This window comes from Osmerus eperlanus, chromosome 25 (genome assembly GCF_963692335.1).
Source record: "Osmerus eperlanus chromosome 25, fOsmEpe2.1, whole genome shotgun sequence".
NCBI lineage: Eukaryota > Metazoa > Chordata > Actinopteri > Osmeriformes > Osmeridae > Osmerus > Osmerus eperlanus.
Window position 1 is genome coordinate 8,892,841 of NC_085042.1, and position 17,516 is coordinate 8,910,356.

General features: G+C 43.6%; 1 protein-coding gene across 3 annotated transcripts; it reads left to right on the forward strand.

The window, feature by feature from the left end:
- The first annotated feature begins 1,010 nt into the window (after positions 1-1,010).
- Positions 1,011-15,971, forward strand: si:ch211-225b11.1 (uncharacterized protein LOC561694 homolog). 3 transcript variants are annotated; one of them, XM_062451835.1, is made up of 13 exons: positions 1,017-1,753; positions 3,790-3,924; positions 8,304-8,514; positions 8,884-9,016; positions 9,482-9,616; positions 9,992-10,095; positions 10,637-10,761; positions 12,185-12,297; positions 12,893-13,033; positions 13,221-13,320; positions 13,547-13,647; positions 14,070-14,240; positions 15,090-15,971. In XM_062451835.1, the coding sequence occupies exons 1-13, from the start codon at positions 1,498-1,500 to the stop codon at positions 15,195-15,197; spliced, it is 1,833 nt and encodes a 610-aa protein (XP_062307819.1). In that variant the 5' UTR covers positions 1,017-1,497; the 3' UTR covers positions 15,198-15,971. The 3 variants fall into 3 exon arrangements, 2 of the variants coding, with proteins under 2 accessions (XP_062307819.1, XP_062307820.1); XM_062451836.1 differs by lacking the exon at positions 1,017-1,753 and adding an exon at positions 6,386-6,508 and having other exon boundaries at positions 3,791-3,924; XR_009928532.1 differs by lacking the exons at positions 14,070-14,240; positions 15,090-15,971 and adding an exon at positions 13,897-14,045 and having other exon boundaries at positions 1,011-1,753; positions 13,547-13,829.
- Positions 15,972-17,516: the final 1,545 nt, after the last annotated feature.

Genomic DNA, 17,516 nt, shown 5'->3' on the forward strand with positions numbered 1-17,516 from the left:
GCCCCACATCTGTCATTTTAACAACTGTCCTCCTTTAAAACAACTGGTTACAATATTATGACTTGTGTTTTTTTCCCCTCTGTGGCCCTAATATTCTATCATTTTATATATAGCCTTATAGTCTATGGGAAACTGTAAATTATCTAATGATAGCAACATCATCTAAAAATCATTTTTTATCCAAAATCATTGAAATTAATGATCACAAACGTTTAAATAATGACAGTGGGTCTAGTTGTATGTGATAACAATGTATAGTGAGCAGTGAAATAACTATTGGTTTCCATTTGTGGTGACTGCTGACTGACATTAGGGATGAGATTAAATAGATCCTGGAATTTAGCCTGGTCTGGAGCAGGCTAGCTCCACAGAATAAATCTCCATGGTAATTTATACCATAACATATCCTCCTGCCCCCTATCCATCTTTAGTGCAACCGGATTACGGATCAATTGAGCCAGGATCACCAAGATATCCTGGCTTAATCCCTTATCCTAGTTTTGTGCAACAGGCCCCGGATGTAAGTTTAAAATAAACACTTGAGAGAGAAATAACTTTTTTTAATGAAGGTTTTTCGACAGTATTGCTTTGAGTTTAGATAGGCTACACTGTAGATACAAACTCCAAAAGTAATATATATTTAAAAGTGATTTAAAATCAGTAGAGAACAAAATATCAGTTACATTTCTATGTCCTTTTTTATTTTTTTTGTAGTGGGCACTCTTTGCTTACGCCCGTGTATAAACATGCATGCACCCTGTAGCCTACATTTTGATGTTATACAAATTTAAAATGTCACATATCAAAAGTGCTTTCCTGTCCAGACATCAAACACTGCGCACCGTGGCTTTGGCACACCTATTAAGCAATTGTGTACTATTTTTAGCTTTTTGAGCTACGATTTTAAGTTGTGCGCCAAATGTCTCGCAGTCTGAAGTTCATTATCAAAAGAGGGGAAGGGAGTCACTTCGTGGGCAATTGGTTTACAGTAGTGGCAGCCTACTACGACACGGGGGGCGGGTTACGGCAAAAAATTGTGTAAGGCTGGATCGCTGACTACATAAGCACCGCTACATAAGCAGGTAGTATGACATTTGCAGGACACCGTGTCGAGGAGATCAGGGACTCAGGGAATTGTATTGGAAGCGGGTTGGCACTATCTTAACTAGAGAAAACGCTGTCGCGGGGATAGTTTTTATTTATAGCTGTGTAAACTAGGCTATGTAAAACGTAGGCCTATATAGATTTGTAAAATATATTTTTTGGGGGGGGCTAGCATTGGGTTATAATTTCGTAGACCGGTGCAGAAGCCGTACAATTTATAGGTTAGCGATAAAGACCATCCTTTGTGCAATTAAACTAAAGTATTTGGGCTCCTCGTGAATGATCTGTATTTGTTCTTGTGTGTGTTTTATGAGATTTGACCGTACGTTTACATAATATAGGTCAATTTAACAGTTTTCGGTTTAGATAGCCATTTCTAGAAAGCCATTTGAAATGGGGATAGGAGCCGAAAATTCGTCTTTGACCACTAAACTGCCCAGTCACCAAGGGGGATTCCAGGGTGGAACCGATATCGCGATAAAAGCCCCCTCAAATGTCGAAGTAATGATACCTGAGAAAGCGGACAACGTCCCCGCAGAAAGAGGTGTTTGGAGTCGGCGACTTGAGTTCGTCCTTGCATCCGTGGGTTATGCAGTTGGACTTGGGAACGTATGGCGGTTCCCGTACCTGTGCTACAGGAGCGGTGGAGGTAAGCACGTGCTTTGTCTGGTTAGCCTTTTTACTTCTCAACTAGCTACACATTGTTCAGTGCCTAAGCCCAATATGCATAACTGTGACTAAAGTGCTTTTTTTCTACCTGTCTCTTCCATACATTCTTGTTTTCTTTTCATTTACAGCTGCCCCTAAGAACTGTCATGTGGCAATAGCCTGAAGTGTATGTCCACACGAATGCGTCCTTGTAAAACAAAGATCTTACTGACTTATTCATTGAAAGAGTTACTTCGGGCCTAGCCTATTTAAAGCTTGGCACTTCATCTCTTGCTTTACACTATAAACCTTGTTTGCCATACAAATGACAAGGTTAAGGATGAACATTACATTTACATTTTACATGTAGTCATTTAGCAGACACTCTTATCCAGAGTGACTTACAGTAAGTACAGGGACATTCCCCCAAGGCAAGCAGGGTGAAGTGCCTTGCCCAAGGACACAACGTCATTTTGCACAGCCAGCAATCGAACCGACAACCTTCTGATTAGTAGACCGATTCCCTAACCGCTCAGCCACCTGACTCCCCAATGAGACATTAAGACAGGGTCTGAAAGTCCCGAGGGCTGTTGGCCTCACAAGCTTCCTCCTCACAGTTCCTTGTCTCTCTCAACCCGTGACTGAACTCAGAACACTGTAGATACCATGGTACAGTAGGTTGATTTATAATTGATGTAGTTTCGCCTTCCGTCTGTATGTTACGGAAATGATACAGGAATGCCTCAGATGGTATGACAATGTCATCCTTGTTCTCAGTTATTCTAATATTTGTGGTTATGTATGTCATAGCGTAGCATTATGTCATATTGTACCACACATTCAATAACCCAGCTCAGGACACCAGGAAGTCTGTGCTAAGTGACTCACCAATGAGTAGTGAATATTTCTCAGCCTATTTTGTGTCTGAGAAAACTGCCTAATCATCATGAATGTCCTAACTGTCACCCTGTCTCCAAGACATATAGTTGACCAGGTTTTTGAAGTCAGTTGAATTTGAAAATGTAAAACGTGTGAATGTAAAACTGCAATGTAAAAAAAAAAAAAAGTAAATAAATAAAAATATCTAAAAGTGTCTCTGAGCAACAAAAAATAATATTTTTATGCTTTTACTTATAGCAAGCAACAGGAGTTGTAGTGATAGTAAAGTTGCTTATAGACAGCCGTTTATGACCGTTCAGTTGATGTGTGTTGTGTACAGTCCCCTCAGATTTATAGCCAGGCTGCAACCCGAGCTTACAGTAGACTGTTTGGAGAAACGGTATCTAAGGAGAGGGTGTGGCCTCATTGTTCCGTAGACCTGAATGGAAAACGACTACCGATGGTAGTTCTTCCTTATCCAGTGTTTCCCCTACCATTATATTAGGGGGGCGCCCCCCCCCCCCCCCCCCCTGGAAGGTCAAGTTAATAAATAATATTTTTTTTATATATAGTGCCCGATCACAAAATAAGTCATTTAAGGTTACCTTTCCTATAAAACAGATCTATAGCTTTCTCTTTTATTAACCCTCGTGCTGCCTTCGGGTCACATGACCCAAAGGTTCATAACGAACCATCATTGTGTTTACCCAATTTTACCCAATACAAAACCAAATAAAAATACTTTTCTTTTAACCTTCGCAATGTGGGGGGTCTGAGACAGCCCGACGGTTAAAAGAAAATGCTTCACTTTGTTTTTGTATGCGGTAAAGTTGTCTCAATACGACGGTGGGTCACAATGACTGATGGGTCAGAACGACCCGAGGAGAACACAAGGGTTAAACAAACTAAATGGCCTTATGTTATTTATCTTATTTACACAACGGCATGTCATTTCTGTCTACATGGTCGGGCTGATTATCTGGGCTGATACTGATTATCTGAATGTCTGACTTAAACCAGGTCAACAATGGGTAATCTGTAACCGAGTAATCGGTGTGTGTCATCTGGGCGCATATTGCTTTAATCATTAAATCGAAGAAGAAAAATGGTGTTAAACGTTGAACATGGATTCACACTAATCTGTGTTTGTTGTTGCAGGGGCCTTCCTCGTGCCCTACCTCACTATGCTGCTTCTCTGCGGCATCCCCCTACTTTTCCTGGAGTTTGCCCTCGGCCAGTACACACACCTGGGACCTGTACTGGCCTTTTCCAAAGTCTGTCCTTTGTTGAAAGGTGAGTGACCTCACACAGGCTTCTAACACCTCAAACACAAAGACAGGAAGATAGAAAAGAGGATTTATGATTTGATCTCTAATCTGTTTTTTTTATTTATGTGTTTGGAGTCTGCGGGGAACAGTCCAGCAAATAGGCAATGATGCCCTGCTATGTGAATGTAATACTGTATCTCGGAGTCAATGATACAGCATGAAACCACAAGGTTGACCTAAAACTGCAGTCTTGTCAGATGACGGTATGCACCATACTCTGACTAAACATTTTCTACACATTTGTAACCTGTGGATGGAAACCTGAGGTGGGATCCAGCCCTTTAACTTTATGATCTTGTTCTGAAGACATCCAGCCCACCCTCTGTAAGGATGGACTGAATGTGTTCAGATAGTAAAAGATCCGAAAGTTATCAATTAGACCCCACCTTATTAATGAGAATAGTTTACCCATAGTCACTTCACCAGATACATCCATCATTTTAAACAGAATACATGTTGTTGAAATTATATATGAAACTACACTCCTATGTTAAACAAGTATTATAAAGGTGATGACACACACAACATACTTCACCCCTGTCCTTCATCATACTTTATTTACAAAAGGTCATATATGGTTATATACACACCTATTATTTTCTTGTCTTTGTGTCACAAGGTGCCTACGTACTGTACAAACAGGATTAAGTATTGTTGAACATCTATAGCATACAGGAACTTTGACGTGGAAAGGATCATCACCATATTCGTCATTTTCTTTCAGTACACTGTGAAAACAAACTTTCAAAGTATTCATCAAGCAGGCTCCATTTTGGTGTTTCTACATAGATCTTTCGAAAATTTCCAAAACCCTTCAAATGAATGACAATGGCCATTTCACAAACTACAATTACAGTAGTTTTATATTATAAGGCACTATATATCATATATTGGCACAATTATCCTTAGAAACCTGTATTGTACACCTTTCATAACCATCTATTTCAGATAAGGTAATGAGAAAATTAATAAATAAACACAATTGTAAAAACAATTTTATCCAGTCCCACATGATTAATCATTTTTCTGTGCAAATAGTTCACTCTACTTTACAAACATTGCCAGCTGTACCCAACAAATAGAGCTCAAAGATGACTAGGTCATAAAGTACACAGAGTAAAACAGTAAGCTGTTTTAAATTCAGATTAGTTAACAGGTGGTCTGATCACACATTGTATAGTGTGGTTATCGAGAGGCCATTTTAAGATGTAGTATTTAACAATACAATCACACTATCCTTTTGTTGACTTTGCTGCTTGTCCAGCTAAATAAATACCTAGTAGTATTGACACGATTAGGGTGAGAAATCATCCTAATCTCATAATCATGAAATGTAACAAAGAAATATGTAAAAGGAATCTGTTCCAAACCAGCCTCACATGTGGGTGATCACACATCCAAGAAAAGTAGGTACTTTTATGTTTCAAAACATCCGTTTCTTAAAATCAGACCTGACAATACCAGACATGGCAGATAGATCATGCTGGGGTTAGGCTTATAGAAAGCTTTATTAATTATTTAATTAATTTTTATTTTATAGACAGAAGTGTGTGTGGTCGTCTACAAACAATGCACACATGCACAACGCACACATGTAGCCAATCAGAATCGAGTATTTAACCAAGCCATGGTACATGTAGAAACACCGGTGAGAGTCTGGGGTTGGTGAACGTTAACAATATGCAGCAAACATGAGCATGAGCATGGAAGCCATGTTTTCTTGTTGTGGTTGAATAAACTTCTTCAGTCTCAACTGTTTTCTCTAACGTACAGTACTTTCATTTATACATTGTGTCTTCTAATTTCTCTCATACAGCACATTTGTCATTTTGCTGGACTGTGTTTAATGGTGGACACATTATGGTGATGTCTATTCAATCTGACTGCAGTGCATTAACTGTCATTATGTGAAATAAAACATTTGTAAAAACAAATCAAAATGTATTTCAAATCTGCTGATGGCTGAGACCTTGTACTGTGGGACAGTCCCTTTAAGTCAACTGATCAAATTTTTCAAACTTAGTCTCTGGATAATGTTAAACTCCAGACATCAGTGAACAGCTACAGTATCTAGCTTGATGAGAAATGTCTGTGAAATTTGTAATATTTGAGGAATTTATGCAAACATAGATTAACATAGTCAACAGCCGCATTAGCTACAGAGCAGAAGTCACGTGCTGATTGTGCTGGGCAGTGTTTGTTTACCCAATGACATCATTCAGCCCCTTTTAAGTTGTCAAATTAGTTATCTAATCTACCTTTATTAACATTGCGTTGATAATTGACCTTGAAGTAGTCGTTTATGACGAATGAGTAAATCCTCAGGGAGGCAGTAAACAAGCCCCCAGCCATCAGCGGTCCTCTCTTGGGTTTGAATTTCAACGGCATTCTATCACCTGTTCTAACGACAGACCTTTTCTCCATAGTTTTTTTTTTATCTCCTGAAAGACAGAGATAGTCTACCCGGTCAAAACTTACGAGTTCGTCTCTTGATATATCGCTCATTTCAGCCTGGTTAAGGCTCTGTGCAATGCGAGGTGCATACCCAGGTAGTTCTTTCTGCATATTCTTCTGAATGATATTACTGTGACACATGGTAGCTGTGATCCCTATATGGTCAGTTATTCAAATGTACATAAACATCTTCACTGCTGTTCTGCAGTGTGCCCACCTCTAACATCCCTGTAAAAACAACTGTCACCTGTGTTTAGCATTTACATCCCTGGACTGTGTTTTGATATATTTCAAACCTTCTCAGTAATGCACACACACAGTAGCATGCACTACAGTTGACTAAAACCATAATTTCTTGTGTATGTTTTGGCAGATTGTTTTTTCCCCGCCTTTTTGTGGGATCACACACTCACATGAGGCCAGGATGGGGAGGATTACGAGGGGACGAGGGGATATTAAGTCAGCTCCGTTGTGACTTAGTGATGGCTGGTTCTTAACTGTTCACATGATGAGTTTACAAACGACAAAGAATGCGTCTGGTTCCCGGCCCGGCTTGTTATTGAGCACGGCAGAGGCAACAGGACCTGACAGGGAGAGAACGCCGACACCAGAACGCCACTCTGCGTGTGTCTCTGTGGAGCCAATGGGCTGGAACGCCAGCCTAATTGCATGTATAGGGCCAAACACCCAGTCCAGGGAGGACAAAGGCAGCAGGGCTTTGCGTGAGCCCAGGTTGAGGTTGCAGCTGATCCCCTGGGCTCAGGGCGTGCAGATGAGATTGGACCAACGCGGCCGGGCACGGAGGGGCTCGTCCCCCGTTCTGACAGCCGTTCCGGAACAGCGGGTCGACCCGGGCACACAACATTCCGTTGATTCCGATGCCAGAAACCCCCCCCCCCCCCAAAAAAAATATTTTGAAAAGTTTCTGATACGCAGAGTTGCAGCAAAGCGTTCTGTTTTGAACACTTAGTGAATGAAAAGCTTCTCACATGAACATTTTGTGTCACACACGGTTTGAATCTCTTCAAGATTCTCCCCTCCCCTCCAAAATATTTTTTCCAAGTTAGAAACTATAGTGGCTCACATTTCCCTCTGCCCTTCGCTGTCTTCGCCTGCCTCTCGGCTTTGCTTATAACAAGAATCACTTCTGTTTATTTCATTACGGACGAAAATCCCCAGATTTTTGACTTGAGTCTGTAATTAACTGGAAGCTCTGTTTGTTTTGTTTTTCTTTCTTTTTTTGCATTTCAAAATGTTTTTGTTTCACTGAGGCAGCAGGCCCATGTCCAAACCTACCGTAGTGGATCATGACTTTATTACCCAGACATGTAACATAATGCTCTATAAACAAGAGACTCCTGTTTGGACTTCTTGTAAACATACAGTAGAAGAATCCTCAATAGAAACTGTAAAGTTTCTGGAACTTCCTTCTCCCTATATATTTTACTATCTAGAAGTGGTTCCATGTGGAATTTTTACGAGAGGGCTCCTTCATGGTTCCGTTAACGACGGTGTAGACGACACTAGTACAGTAACACCTGAGAACTGTCCACATTGCCCAAATCCTCAGTCCTTCTTGTCACCAACAACTCTCTCATCCTGCGTTCTCACTTTCAAACTGACCTACGGTAAGTCAGCAGTGCCACAGAAGCGAGGTAAACAAACAAACAAAAAAATAAAACCAAAAAAACCCCCCCAAATGAATACTTCTTCCACAGCATGAAGGGAATGGGCTCTCCAACATGGTGATTTACACCACCCTACGTTCACAGCTCCACCCACATGAAGGAGGTGCACACATAGCAGACACCAGAGGAGGAGGCCAGTGTTGTAGCTAACGCCACAGTAGGGAGGTGTCTGATTGGCTGTCCTTTGCCCCTCCCCCCCCAGGTGTGGGCCTGGCTACAGTGGTCATCTCCTTCGTGCTGTCCACCTACTACAACGTGCTCATGAGCTGGGCCCTCTACTACTTCTTCAACTCCTTCGAGGCCTCGCTTCCATGGCAATCCTGTAACAACACCTGGAATGCAGTCGGCAACTGTTCGACCGGATTCCCTGGTAATGCCACGCACCTGAAGTCTGCCAGCCAGCAGTACTTTGAGTGAGTAGAAATAAAACTTGTACAGAGAAGACTGTTTCTGTGGCCCGTTGTGAACTCCCACGGCGTAAATAATGTGGGGAAAAAGTCAAACTCAATCAAAGCTGAGCTTTGGAAGGATGCATGGGCGACATCTCTGACGTGTGTGTGTCGTGTGTGTGTGTCTGTCTGTCGTGTGTGTCTGTCTGTCGTATGTGTGTGTGTGTCTGTCTGTCTGTCTGTCATGTGTGTGTGTGTGTGTGTGTGTCTGTCGTGTGTGTGTGTGTGTCTGTCGTGTATGTGTGTCTGTCTGTCGTGTGTGTGTGTGTCTGACGTGTGTGTGTGTGTCTGTTGTGTGTGTATGTGTGTGTCCTTCTGTTCTTAACCCCGCAGTCACAAGCTCCTGGAGATAACCGGTGGCATTGAGCAGGCGGGGGGCGTCCGCTGGGAGCTCTTTGGCCTCCTCCTCCTCGCCTGGGTCATCGTCTACCTCTGCATCTTCAAAGGGGTCAAATCCACCGGCAAGGTCAGAGGTCATTCTCTCACCAAGAGAATGCAGCTGCCCCACAGGCCTTAGGAGCTGGCACTGAATGTGTGCGGCTGTTTGGAAGAAAAACTGGTTTGATAACTTGTAGAAGCAGGGGGATTTAGGCTCCATGTGGATTGATCCCAGCGTGGGATTTGTTACCTGTTATCGCATCGCCTCAAGGCCTCGTGTTACCTCAGGAATGTCAGCAAAGCCCAGATCTGAGTCTTGTAAAATGAAAAAACAAAACAGCGAGATGTCCAATACCACAGCATGTAGGAAAGAAAAGTCCTTCTCCCACAGACCCACACAGTAGGAGATGCTGTTTTCTTACTGTGATTGAGACCGAAAAACTGGTTCAAGCTTATGTTCACCTAGAGAAGGCACTAAACCAGGGCAGAGTTAACTTTTTGGCAGTTTGTTTCTCCGCCACGAAAGGTCAAGTAGTTTCCTTACTTCTGGCAGGTTGTGTACTTCACTGCCACGTTCCCGTACTTCATCCTGATCGCTCTGCTGATCAACAACGTCCAGCTGCCCGGAGCCAAGGACGGCATCCTCTTCTTCCTGATGCCCAGGTGGAGCAAGCTGATGGAGGTTCAGGTGAGGAAGATGAAAGAAATTCTTTTGAAGCGCCACAAAAGTACACCCTAGATGACAGCTTCTCTCAGGCCTGGCCATCGGGGCCCTCTGTCCTACATGTTCTAGATGTTTCCCTCTTCCAACACACCTGGTTCAGATGAACGGGTCGTAACCAGGCTTCTGTTGAGCTTCATAACGACCCGTTCGTCTGAATCAGGTGTGTCGGAGCAGGGAAACCTCTAAAACATCCAGGGCAGTGGGCCCTGAGGACCAGGGCTGAGAACCTCTGGCTTAAAACATAATTTGAAGTTTTAAAAAGTCATTTTTCTTTCCATACATGTCATTCTGTGGTTAGCTGTTAGCACCTCAGGATCGCTGATTGGCTTTGTGTTGCAGGTGTGGGTCAATGCTGCAGCCCAGGTGTTCAACTCTATAGGAATAGGGTTTGGGACCATGGTCTCCATGGCCAGTTACAACAAGTTCAACAACAACATCCTCCGGTTAGTTACCCAAGCCTCTGCTCACTATCGGATCCCAGAACCCTTTATATATAATCCAACACCTCGCACATCTTCAACGTCACGTGAGCACTTTACATGACTAAGACATTGGCAGACACTCTTATCCAGAGCAACATTTAACCGCCAGATAATTGATGTAATTACAGGAAGAATGTGTTATAGACCGACAAAGCTCAGAAGTAAACACTCCCACAAGTAGAAAAGGGACCAATCGAAATCCCAGGGATGGTTCCTACACAAGTGCTTGGTTACATCCCCGAAGCAACCAATCATGTCATTCCAGTTCATGTGGAACCCCTGGATCTGAGGACAGTGTTGCTGAGATGTGGTTACTCTGCAGTGAGGATAGTGTTGCTGAGATGTGGTTACTCTGCAGTGTGGCTAGTAGACACAGCCCGTTCTTTGACTCGGACCTTATGTGATATTTGACTCTATATGTCCTATTTGTACATCGATTTGCATGTAAGCGTTTGCAAAACAAATTTAAAAATGTGAATGTGTTGCTGTGCTCTCCTTCCAGGGACACGTTGATTGTCTCACTAGCAAACTCAGCCACCAGCATCCTGGCAGGTTTTGTGATATTCTCGGCCATCGGCTACATGGCTCACATCCACAACCTCCCAGTGGACAACATCGCCACGGACGGTGAGAGCTTCCTGCTGCAGAACGATCGCTTTGACCGCAGCTGTTTGTTTGACTGAAATCATATCTCCACATCCACTGTTAGAGGTTTTTGGGGGTTTTTTTGTGACGTGAGCACCAAGGTTCGGATGAATCGTTTCTCCTTGATTCCATACCGACCCACATTAGTCTAGAGCTCGGACTGGATCTTCAGTCGAGTCGTTTCTTTCAGCTTTGGCCTTTTCCACCGGCATTATCTGTTCCCCTCCCTGAGGACGAATACAAGCAATTCACAGCTCTCAGAGAGATTCCTTCAGAGGGTGGAGAAAGGTGGAGTCTGAAGGGCATCCATCCAGAAACTCTTGTTAACCCCCCGCCGCAGGCCGCCAGGTCTGTAGGTTCTGTGTTCTCTGTCTCTCTCTCTCTGTGTGTGTCTCTGTCTCTCTCTCTCTCTCTGTGTCTCTGTCTCTCTCTCTCTCTGTCTCTCTCTGTCTCTCTCTGTCTCTCTCTCTCATGGCCCACCTGGAGCGTGGTGTGAGGTGACACAACAACAACATCAGTCTGTGTCACTGTGGGTCACGTCAGGGCAACTCTGGGGTTGTTTGGGGATTGTAACCAGGCAAACCACACACGTGTGAGTCAGTGCCTTACATTTGTGGTGGTTTCTCTCTCTCTGTCTGTCTGTCTCTGCCTCTCTCTCACTTTCTCACTCTTTCTCACTCTCTCTGTCTCTCTCTCACTCCCTCTCTCTCTCAAAAAACAATGCTTTGTGCCTCGTTACTGTACAGCCACCTGTACTCCTGTAGGGAGTCAGGTGGCTGAGCGGTTAGGGAGTCTGTTGTGTCCTTGGGCAAGGCACTTCACCCTACTTGCCTCGGGGGGAATGTCCCTGTACTTACTGTAAGTCGCTCTGGATAAGAGTGTCTGCTAAATGACTAAATGTATGTACATTTCAGTTTAATTCAGTCTCTGAGGCCCCAAGTCCATGCCAAGCGACAGTGACTTCCAGCAGGAACAGCAGGCTGGGCTCATCTGTTGCTGAGGTACTGTGCGCCTGTAGAGACGGGGATGTGAGCCAGCAGGTTTCACAGTTTATTTACAGGACAGGGTCACAGCCTGGCTGGTTTACCAGTGTTTACCTACATGTTGACCCTGCCTGTTCTCAACTTCCCATCAACAGGCAGTACTGTACGTACGATACTTGAGTTCGATGAGTCATCAACACTGTCACCAGTCATTGTCTTAACGACTGTATTAACTATTTAGGTTTTGGAAAGGGATCCTGTGTTGTGTGTGTAGTTTTGGATGCTGCCGACAGGCTGGTGCTGAAGGTGTGTGGAGGAGGAACACACCCAGGGTGGGTTTGCTGGCGTGTCACATGGTTTCCTCCGGGCTGTTAATGTGACCTGTGTGTGTTTGTGTTTGTGTGTGTGTGTGTGTTTGTCAGGTCCGGGCCTGGTGTTCGTGGTGTACCCTGAGGTGTTCTCCACCATGCCCTTCTCTCAGCTGTGGGCTCCTCTGTTCTTCCTCATGCTGCTCTGCCTGGGCCTGGACAGCCAGGTCAGTCACACACACACACACCAGACAGCCAGGTCAGTCACACACACACACACACACACACACACCAGACAGCCAGGTCAGTCACACACACACCACCCCTCCCTGACACACACACACACCAGACAGCCAGGTCCGTCACACACACATACACCAGACAGCCAGGTCAGTCACACACACACCAGACAGCCAGGTCAGTCACACACACACCAGACAGCCAGGTCAGTCACACACACACACCACCCCTCCCTGACACACAGACCCACACCACCCTTTCCTGACACACTCACACACACAAACACACAAATTAAAGTAGCTATACCAGATGAGAAGTCAAGGTAAATCAAGGATCGATTCAGAGATCTGTTGAATGATAATGAACAGCATGTAGCTCATGATGAAACATCCGTCATACACCAGCGCAGGCCAGAGTGTGTGTGTTACAGTGTGTGTGTGTGTGTTACAGTGTGTGTGTGTGTGTTACAGTGTGTGTGTGTGGGTGTGTTACAGTGTGTGTGTGTGTTACAGTGTGTGTGTGTGTGTGTGTGTGTGTGTGTGTGTTACAGTGTGTGTTACAGTGTGTGTGTGTGCCCTGCAGTTTGCCATGGTGGAGGTGGCAGTTACGTGCATCATGGATGGATTCGGACCCCAGGTGCTGAGAGTGTTCAAGAGGCAGGAGGTGCTGGTGCTGGTCATCTGTGTGGTCGGGTTCCTCCTTGGGATCCCTCACGTCACCAGGGTAGGTTAGGAGGAGGTGACCCCTGGTGACCCCTGGTACCACCAGCTGAAGCCTGTCTGACCTCCACGGATTCCTGTACATTTCTCTTATTGTGACGTGTTGCTTGTTTGGTGGTTGGGCCCAAGTTGAAAAGTAAATATATTTTTCTTTCTCTTTTCTCTCGTTCTCCATCCCCCGCTCCCTCCAGGGGGGCATGTATGTGTTCCAGCTGATGGACCACTACACCGCCGTGGTCTCGCTCATGTTCCTCGCCTTCTTCGAAGTTCTCTCCCTCTGCTGGATCTTCGGTTTGTGCCCCCTCCCTTCAAGAAAACCATATTAAAAACCAATCCAGCGATTAAATCGAATCCAGCGACTCCTAATCTCTGAATCCTTTCAAGGAACTTTGCCCTCGATTTCTTTTTCTGTGTAAATGTGTACAGAGGAATCCTTCCAGTCATAATAATAATAATAATAATGATAGTGTTCGAGAGTGGGAGTCTTGAGAGGGCTTAACCAGGGTTTATGTTCCAGGACTGAGGCGCATCTCTGTCATGGTGACGAGGATGCTGGGAAAAGCTCCCAACATGTACTTCCGTCTCTGCTGGTTGGTGTTCGCTCCTCTGCTAGTTCTGGTAAGGCCTCCTCCCTTCCCTTCTCTCTCTCTCTCTCTGTCTCTCTATCCTTCTCTCTGTCTCTTTCTCCCTCTGTCTCTCTCCTCTCTCTCTCTCTCATCCGGGTGAAGAATTAGGATTTTTCAGTCGTATAGTAGCCATTAGGACTAAAACGCTTTATAAAAATATAAAATCGTAATTTTGTTTTGTTATTCAAATCAAATCAAATGTATTTGTATAGCCCTTTTTACACGCAAGCATGTCACAGAGGGCTTGTTATTGCCTTTTAACACAGTCATCGCACAAGTAACATTAAAGTCTTAATCCTCTCATAGCACTGTGACTTGTAACCCCAACACTAATATTTACTCGATACTCTCGAGTCAACCAAGCGCCGTTTTCTATTTGAGCCAGCTGTTGGATGTCTCCTCCTCTTCCTCCAGGGTATTCTGATCTCCAGCATAGTACAGTACACCCCCGCCCGCTACGGGAAGACCTACACCTACCCCGCCTGGGCGGAGGTGGTGGGGTGGGGAATCTCCCTGGTCTCCATCATCTGGATCCCTGTGGGGGCCGTCCAGGAGCTGTGGCAATGTGAGGGGTCGCTGTGGCAGGTCAGTGGGGGACGGGGGGGGGGGGGGGGGGGGACGGGGGGGGGGGAGCACGTCGCTGCAAAACACTCCTCAAACATGGGTGTCTAACGGGGTAGTATCAACAGGCTGGGGACTTTAACCCTTGTGCTGCCTTCGGGTCACATGACCCAAAGGTTCATAACGAACCATCGTTGTGTTTACCCAATTCTACCCAATACAAAAACAAATTAAAAATAATCTATAAAAATAAATAAAAAGGTCTGAGACAGCCCGACGGTTAAAAGAAAATGCTTCACTTTGTTTTTACATTTAGTCATTTAGCAGACGCTCTTATCCAGAGCGACTTACAGTAAGTACAGGGGCATTCCCCCCGAGGCAAATAGGGTGAAGTGCCTTGCCCAAGGACACAACGTCATTTGGCAGAGCCAGGGATCGAACCAGCAACCTTCTGATTACTAACCCGCTTCCCTAACCGCTCAGCCACCTGACTCCCACCTGACTTTTTGTATGCAGTAGAGTTGTCGCAATACAACGGTGGGTAACAATGACTGATGGGTCAGAATGACCCGCAGAGAACACAAGGGTTAAGGCTACGTTGAGGTTATTTACTTCGTTTTATCTTTTATCCTAAGCGATGTACGAATACCGCTTTTGGAAAGTGCAGCAGAAGATTAAGGATCTGAAGTGCGTAGATCTAACTGGGTTTTGGTGGTCAGAGTCCTGGAGGGGTTTTTTATGGATGGAACATCCAGTACGACACTCTGATATGAAGTTATGCCTGATAAGTTCAATAGCGATAAAATGTCCTCAACCTGTTCCGCCTCTGCTTTACTGTATGTGTGAATGTGTGTTCTCTGTTCTGCCCACTAGAGGCTAAAAACAGCAATTACACCCACTGTGGACCTGGACCTCATCGATGACAGTCAGGAGAAACAGATAGCAGATTATTCAGAGACCTTGTTTCTAAACTCCCAGTGAGGTCAAACACAGTCTGCTTTCCCGTATGTCACGTTTGTCTACCACATGAATCTGCTCTTGCAGTCACTGATTTCATATGGCCCAGATGGATCGGATAACATTTTTATTTATTTTTGCCAAAAAAGAGCTCACCCTTTAAATGAATGCAAGTGTCTAAAAATGTTATGAGAAGAGCTTTAAACACCACCGACTTGTATAAAATGGTGCGAGGAGAATTTGTTCTGAAGGATATTACTGGTTAAGCTCTTTAGCTAGTTTCTCATTTCCTTTGGATCCAGTTTCCCTGATTCTCTAACGTGAAATGGATGCATACGATGTATGACTGGTGCTGTCAGTGAAGGTCTGCTGTCGACCCAACCACCACTGCCACCTAGTGGCCAGTTTAAACCACTCCCAATCAACGTGCTTTTATAAAGTCAATCTTGGGTTGGTCTCATTGAGTCGGTTAAAATTATGTCACGTTAATCTTGTGGGAAATGAAGCTACTGAAGGATATGGGGGGGGGGGGGGGGTGATTGTAGGAGGACACGCTCAGCCTTGCTCTTGCTGGTTACTATGGTAACGCACAGTAGAAGTTCACTGCATCTGGACTGCCTTCGGTCATTCCTTTACAATCTGGTGGTGAACTTCAAAGTTTGTGTTTGTTCATAGCAGGTTCTGCAGACAGCAGAGTTGCTGGGGCTCATGAAGTCTTTGTCTGATTAAGATTAATTTTACACGTTTTTATGGCGATTGCTTGTTCTTCCTACTGAATATCAAGTGTCCTGTGTCTTTTTTTTAAATTGTATTAACTATTCCTGTTGTCATGGTCAACAGGATGCTAGCTTCGTAGAGATTATAAAAGTTTTGTTCTATGCAGTGATATGGGAGATTGTTCATAGTAAAAGAAATGCTTGGATGTGAATGGGTCGTTTTGAAAATGCAAAAATCATACTTTTAGAGTACAGTTTACATCATTCTGAATAAGCAAAACAAGATCAAATTGCATCTGCTGTGATGAAGTCAGTTCAGTAGGTACAGTGCTGCTTTTGAGCTCTAGAGAAATCTAAAGAAACATTTAGAGTTGTTTCAAAAACACTTTAATAATTAGCTAAAACTGTAAAATAATGTATGTATTATACTTTTGTTACTCTATGCAGGTGTAGGATGTCTGATGTTTTGGTATTATTTCTTAGTGTTTTCTACTGCGGAAGAGTGGAAATATGGTGTATGATGTCGGTTTGTCTCACTGGTCTCAAAAGTAAAAAATTAAATCAACTTTTTTAAGAGGATTGGATCAGGCTAGCTAAGGAGAACATCTTCACTAATTAAAGCTCATTCTTTTTTGTAGTGTTATGATCATTATCCAGATCCCAGACCAAATATTTTTTATGTTTCGTTTTGTTTTTCTGCATGTACTTAAGCAGCCTTTACTAGTGTTGATACATACTACCAATACACAAGTGGAACTGTTATTTATATTTCCTATGCTCTCAATGTTTATGCTTTTGATTTGGGTTTTTTCTCCATATTTTGAAGATGCCTGTTGAGTCTGTTGTATGTCTTGTAAGAACACTGATATTCTCTGTTAATTCCAACGCACACAAGCATATGGTTTCTGCAGTAAAATATCAATAAGTTAAAAAAGCTATTTATCTTCCCTTTTGTTGTTTACATAATGTCTCACAAAATATCGCAATTCACACACAGAAAATGTACAGGCCTCTGAGTAAAGTTTTACACTCAAGTATATTTGTCCATATGCTTATTTATATTTTTACAAGGGTAATCTCATAAAAACTTTTGCAAGGAAATTATGGTTTAAACTTTGTGCCTCAGTTCATTGCAAAATGATGTTTTAATAAATTGCAAGACTGGCTAGACCCATAAGTGTCTGTGTTCATCACTTGTTTGTAAAATTTGGTGTTTTTTCCTGGTGTTTCAGCAATACAGGCTAATACCACTAGATGGCAGTCTAGCACAGGGGTAAAATTAAGGTGGCGAGAAATAAGTGAAGATTTACAAATTCCCCCGTTCTTAGATAAAAGTAGTTGTTTTGTTTTCTGTCTGGTTACTACTGGACTATGGAAAGGATGTACAGACGGCCATGCCACAATACTAACATCATTGTTCTGCTTGCCAACAAATTGGAAGCACCTCTTTTGGAAAAATATTATAAGGTCAACAAGAACATAAAAGAACAGTCTTTATATGGTAACATCAATATAAAGCAGTTGCATGCAGTGTATCCACGAACTCTCAATTATGTATTTGAATCATGGATGATACTGTATACCAACGTCCGTTCCGTAGCTGTTGCATAATCAACGGCTTAAATCA

Coding starts and splice junctions, on each gene's coding strand:
- si:ch211-225b11.1 (XM_062451835.1), top strand. CDS start 1,498: ATGGGGATAGGAGCCGAAAATTCGTCTTTGACCACTAAACTGCCCAGT. Junction 9,017..9,481: donor GGGTCAAATCCACCGGCAAG/GTCAGAGGTCAT, acceptor TACTTCTGGCAG/GTTGTGTACTTCACTGCCAC. Junction 12,298..12,892: donor GCCTGGGCCTGGACAGCCAG/GTCAGTCACACA, acceptor TGTGCCCTGCAG/TTTGCCATGGTGGAGGTGGC.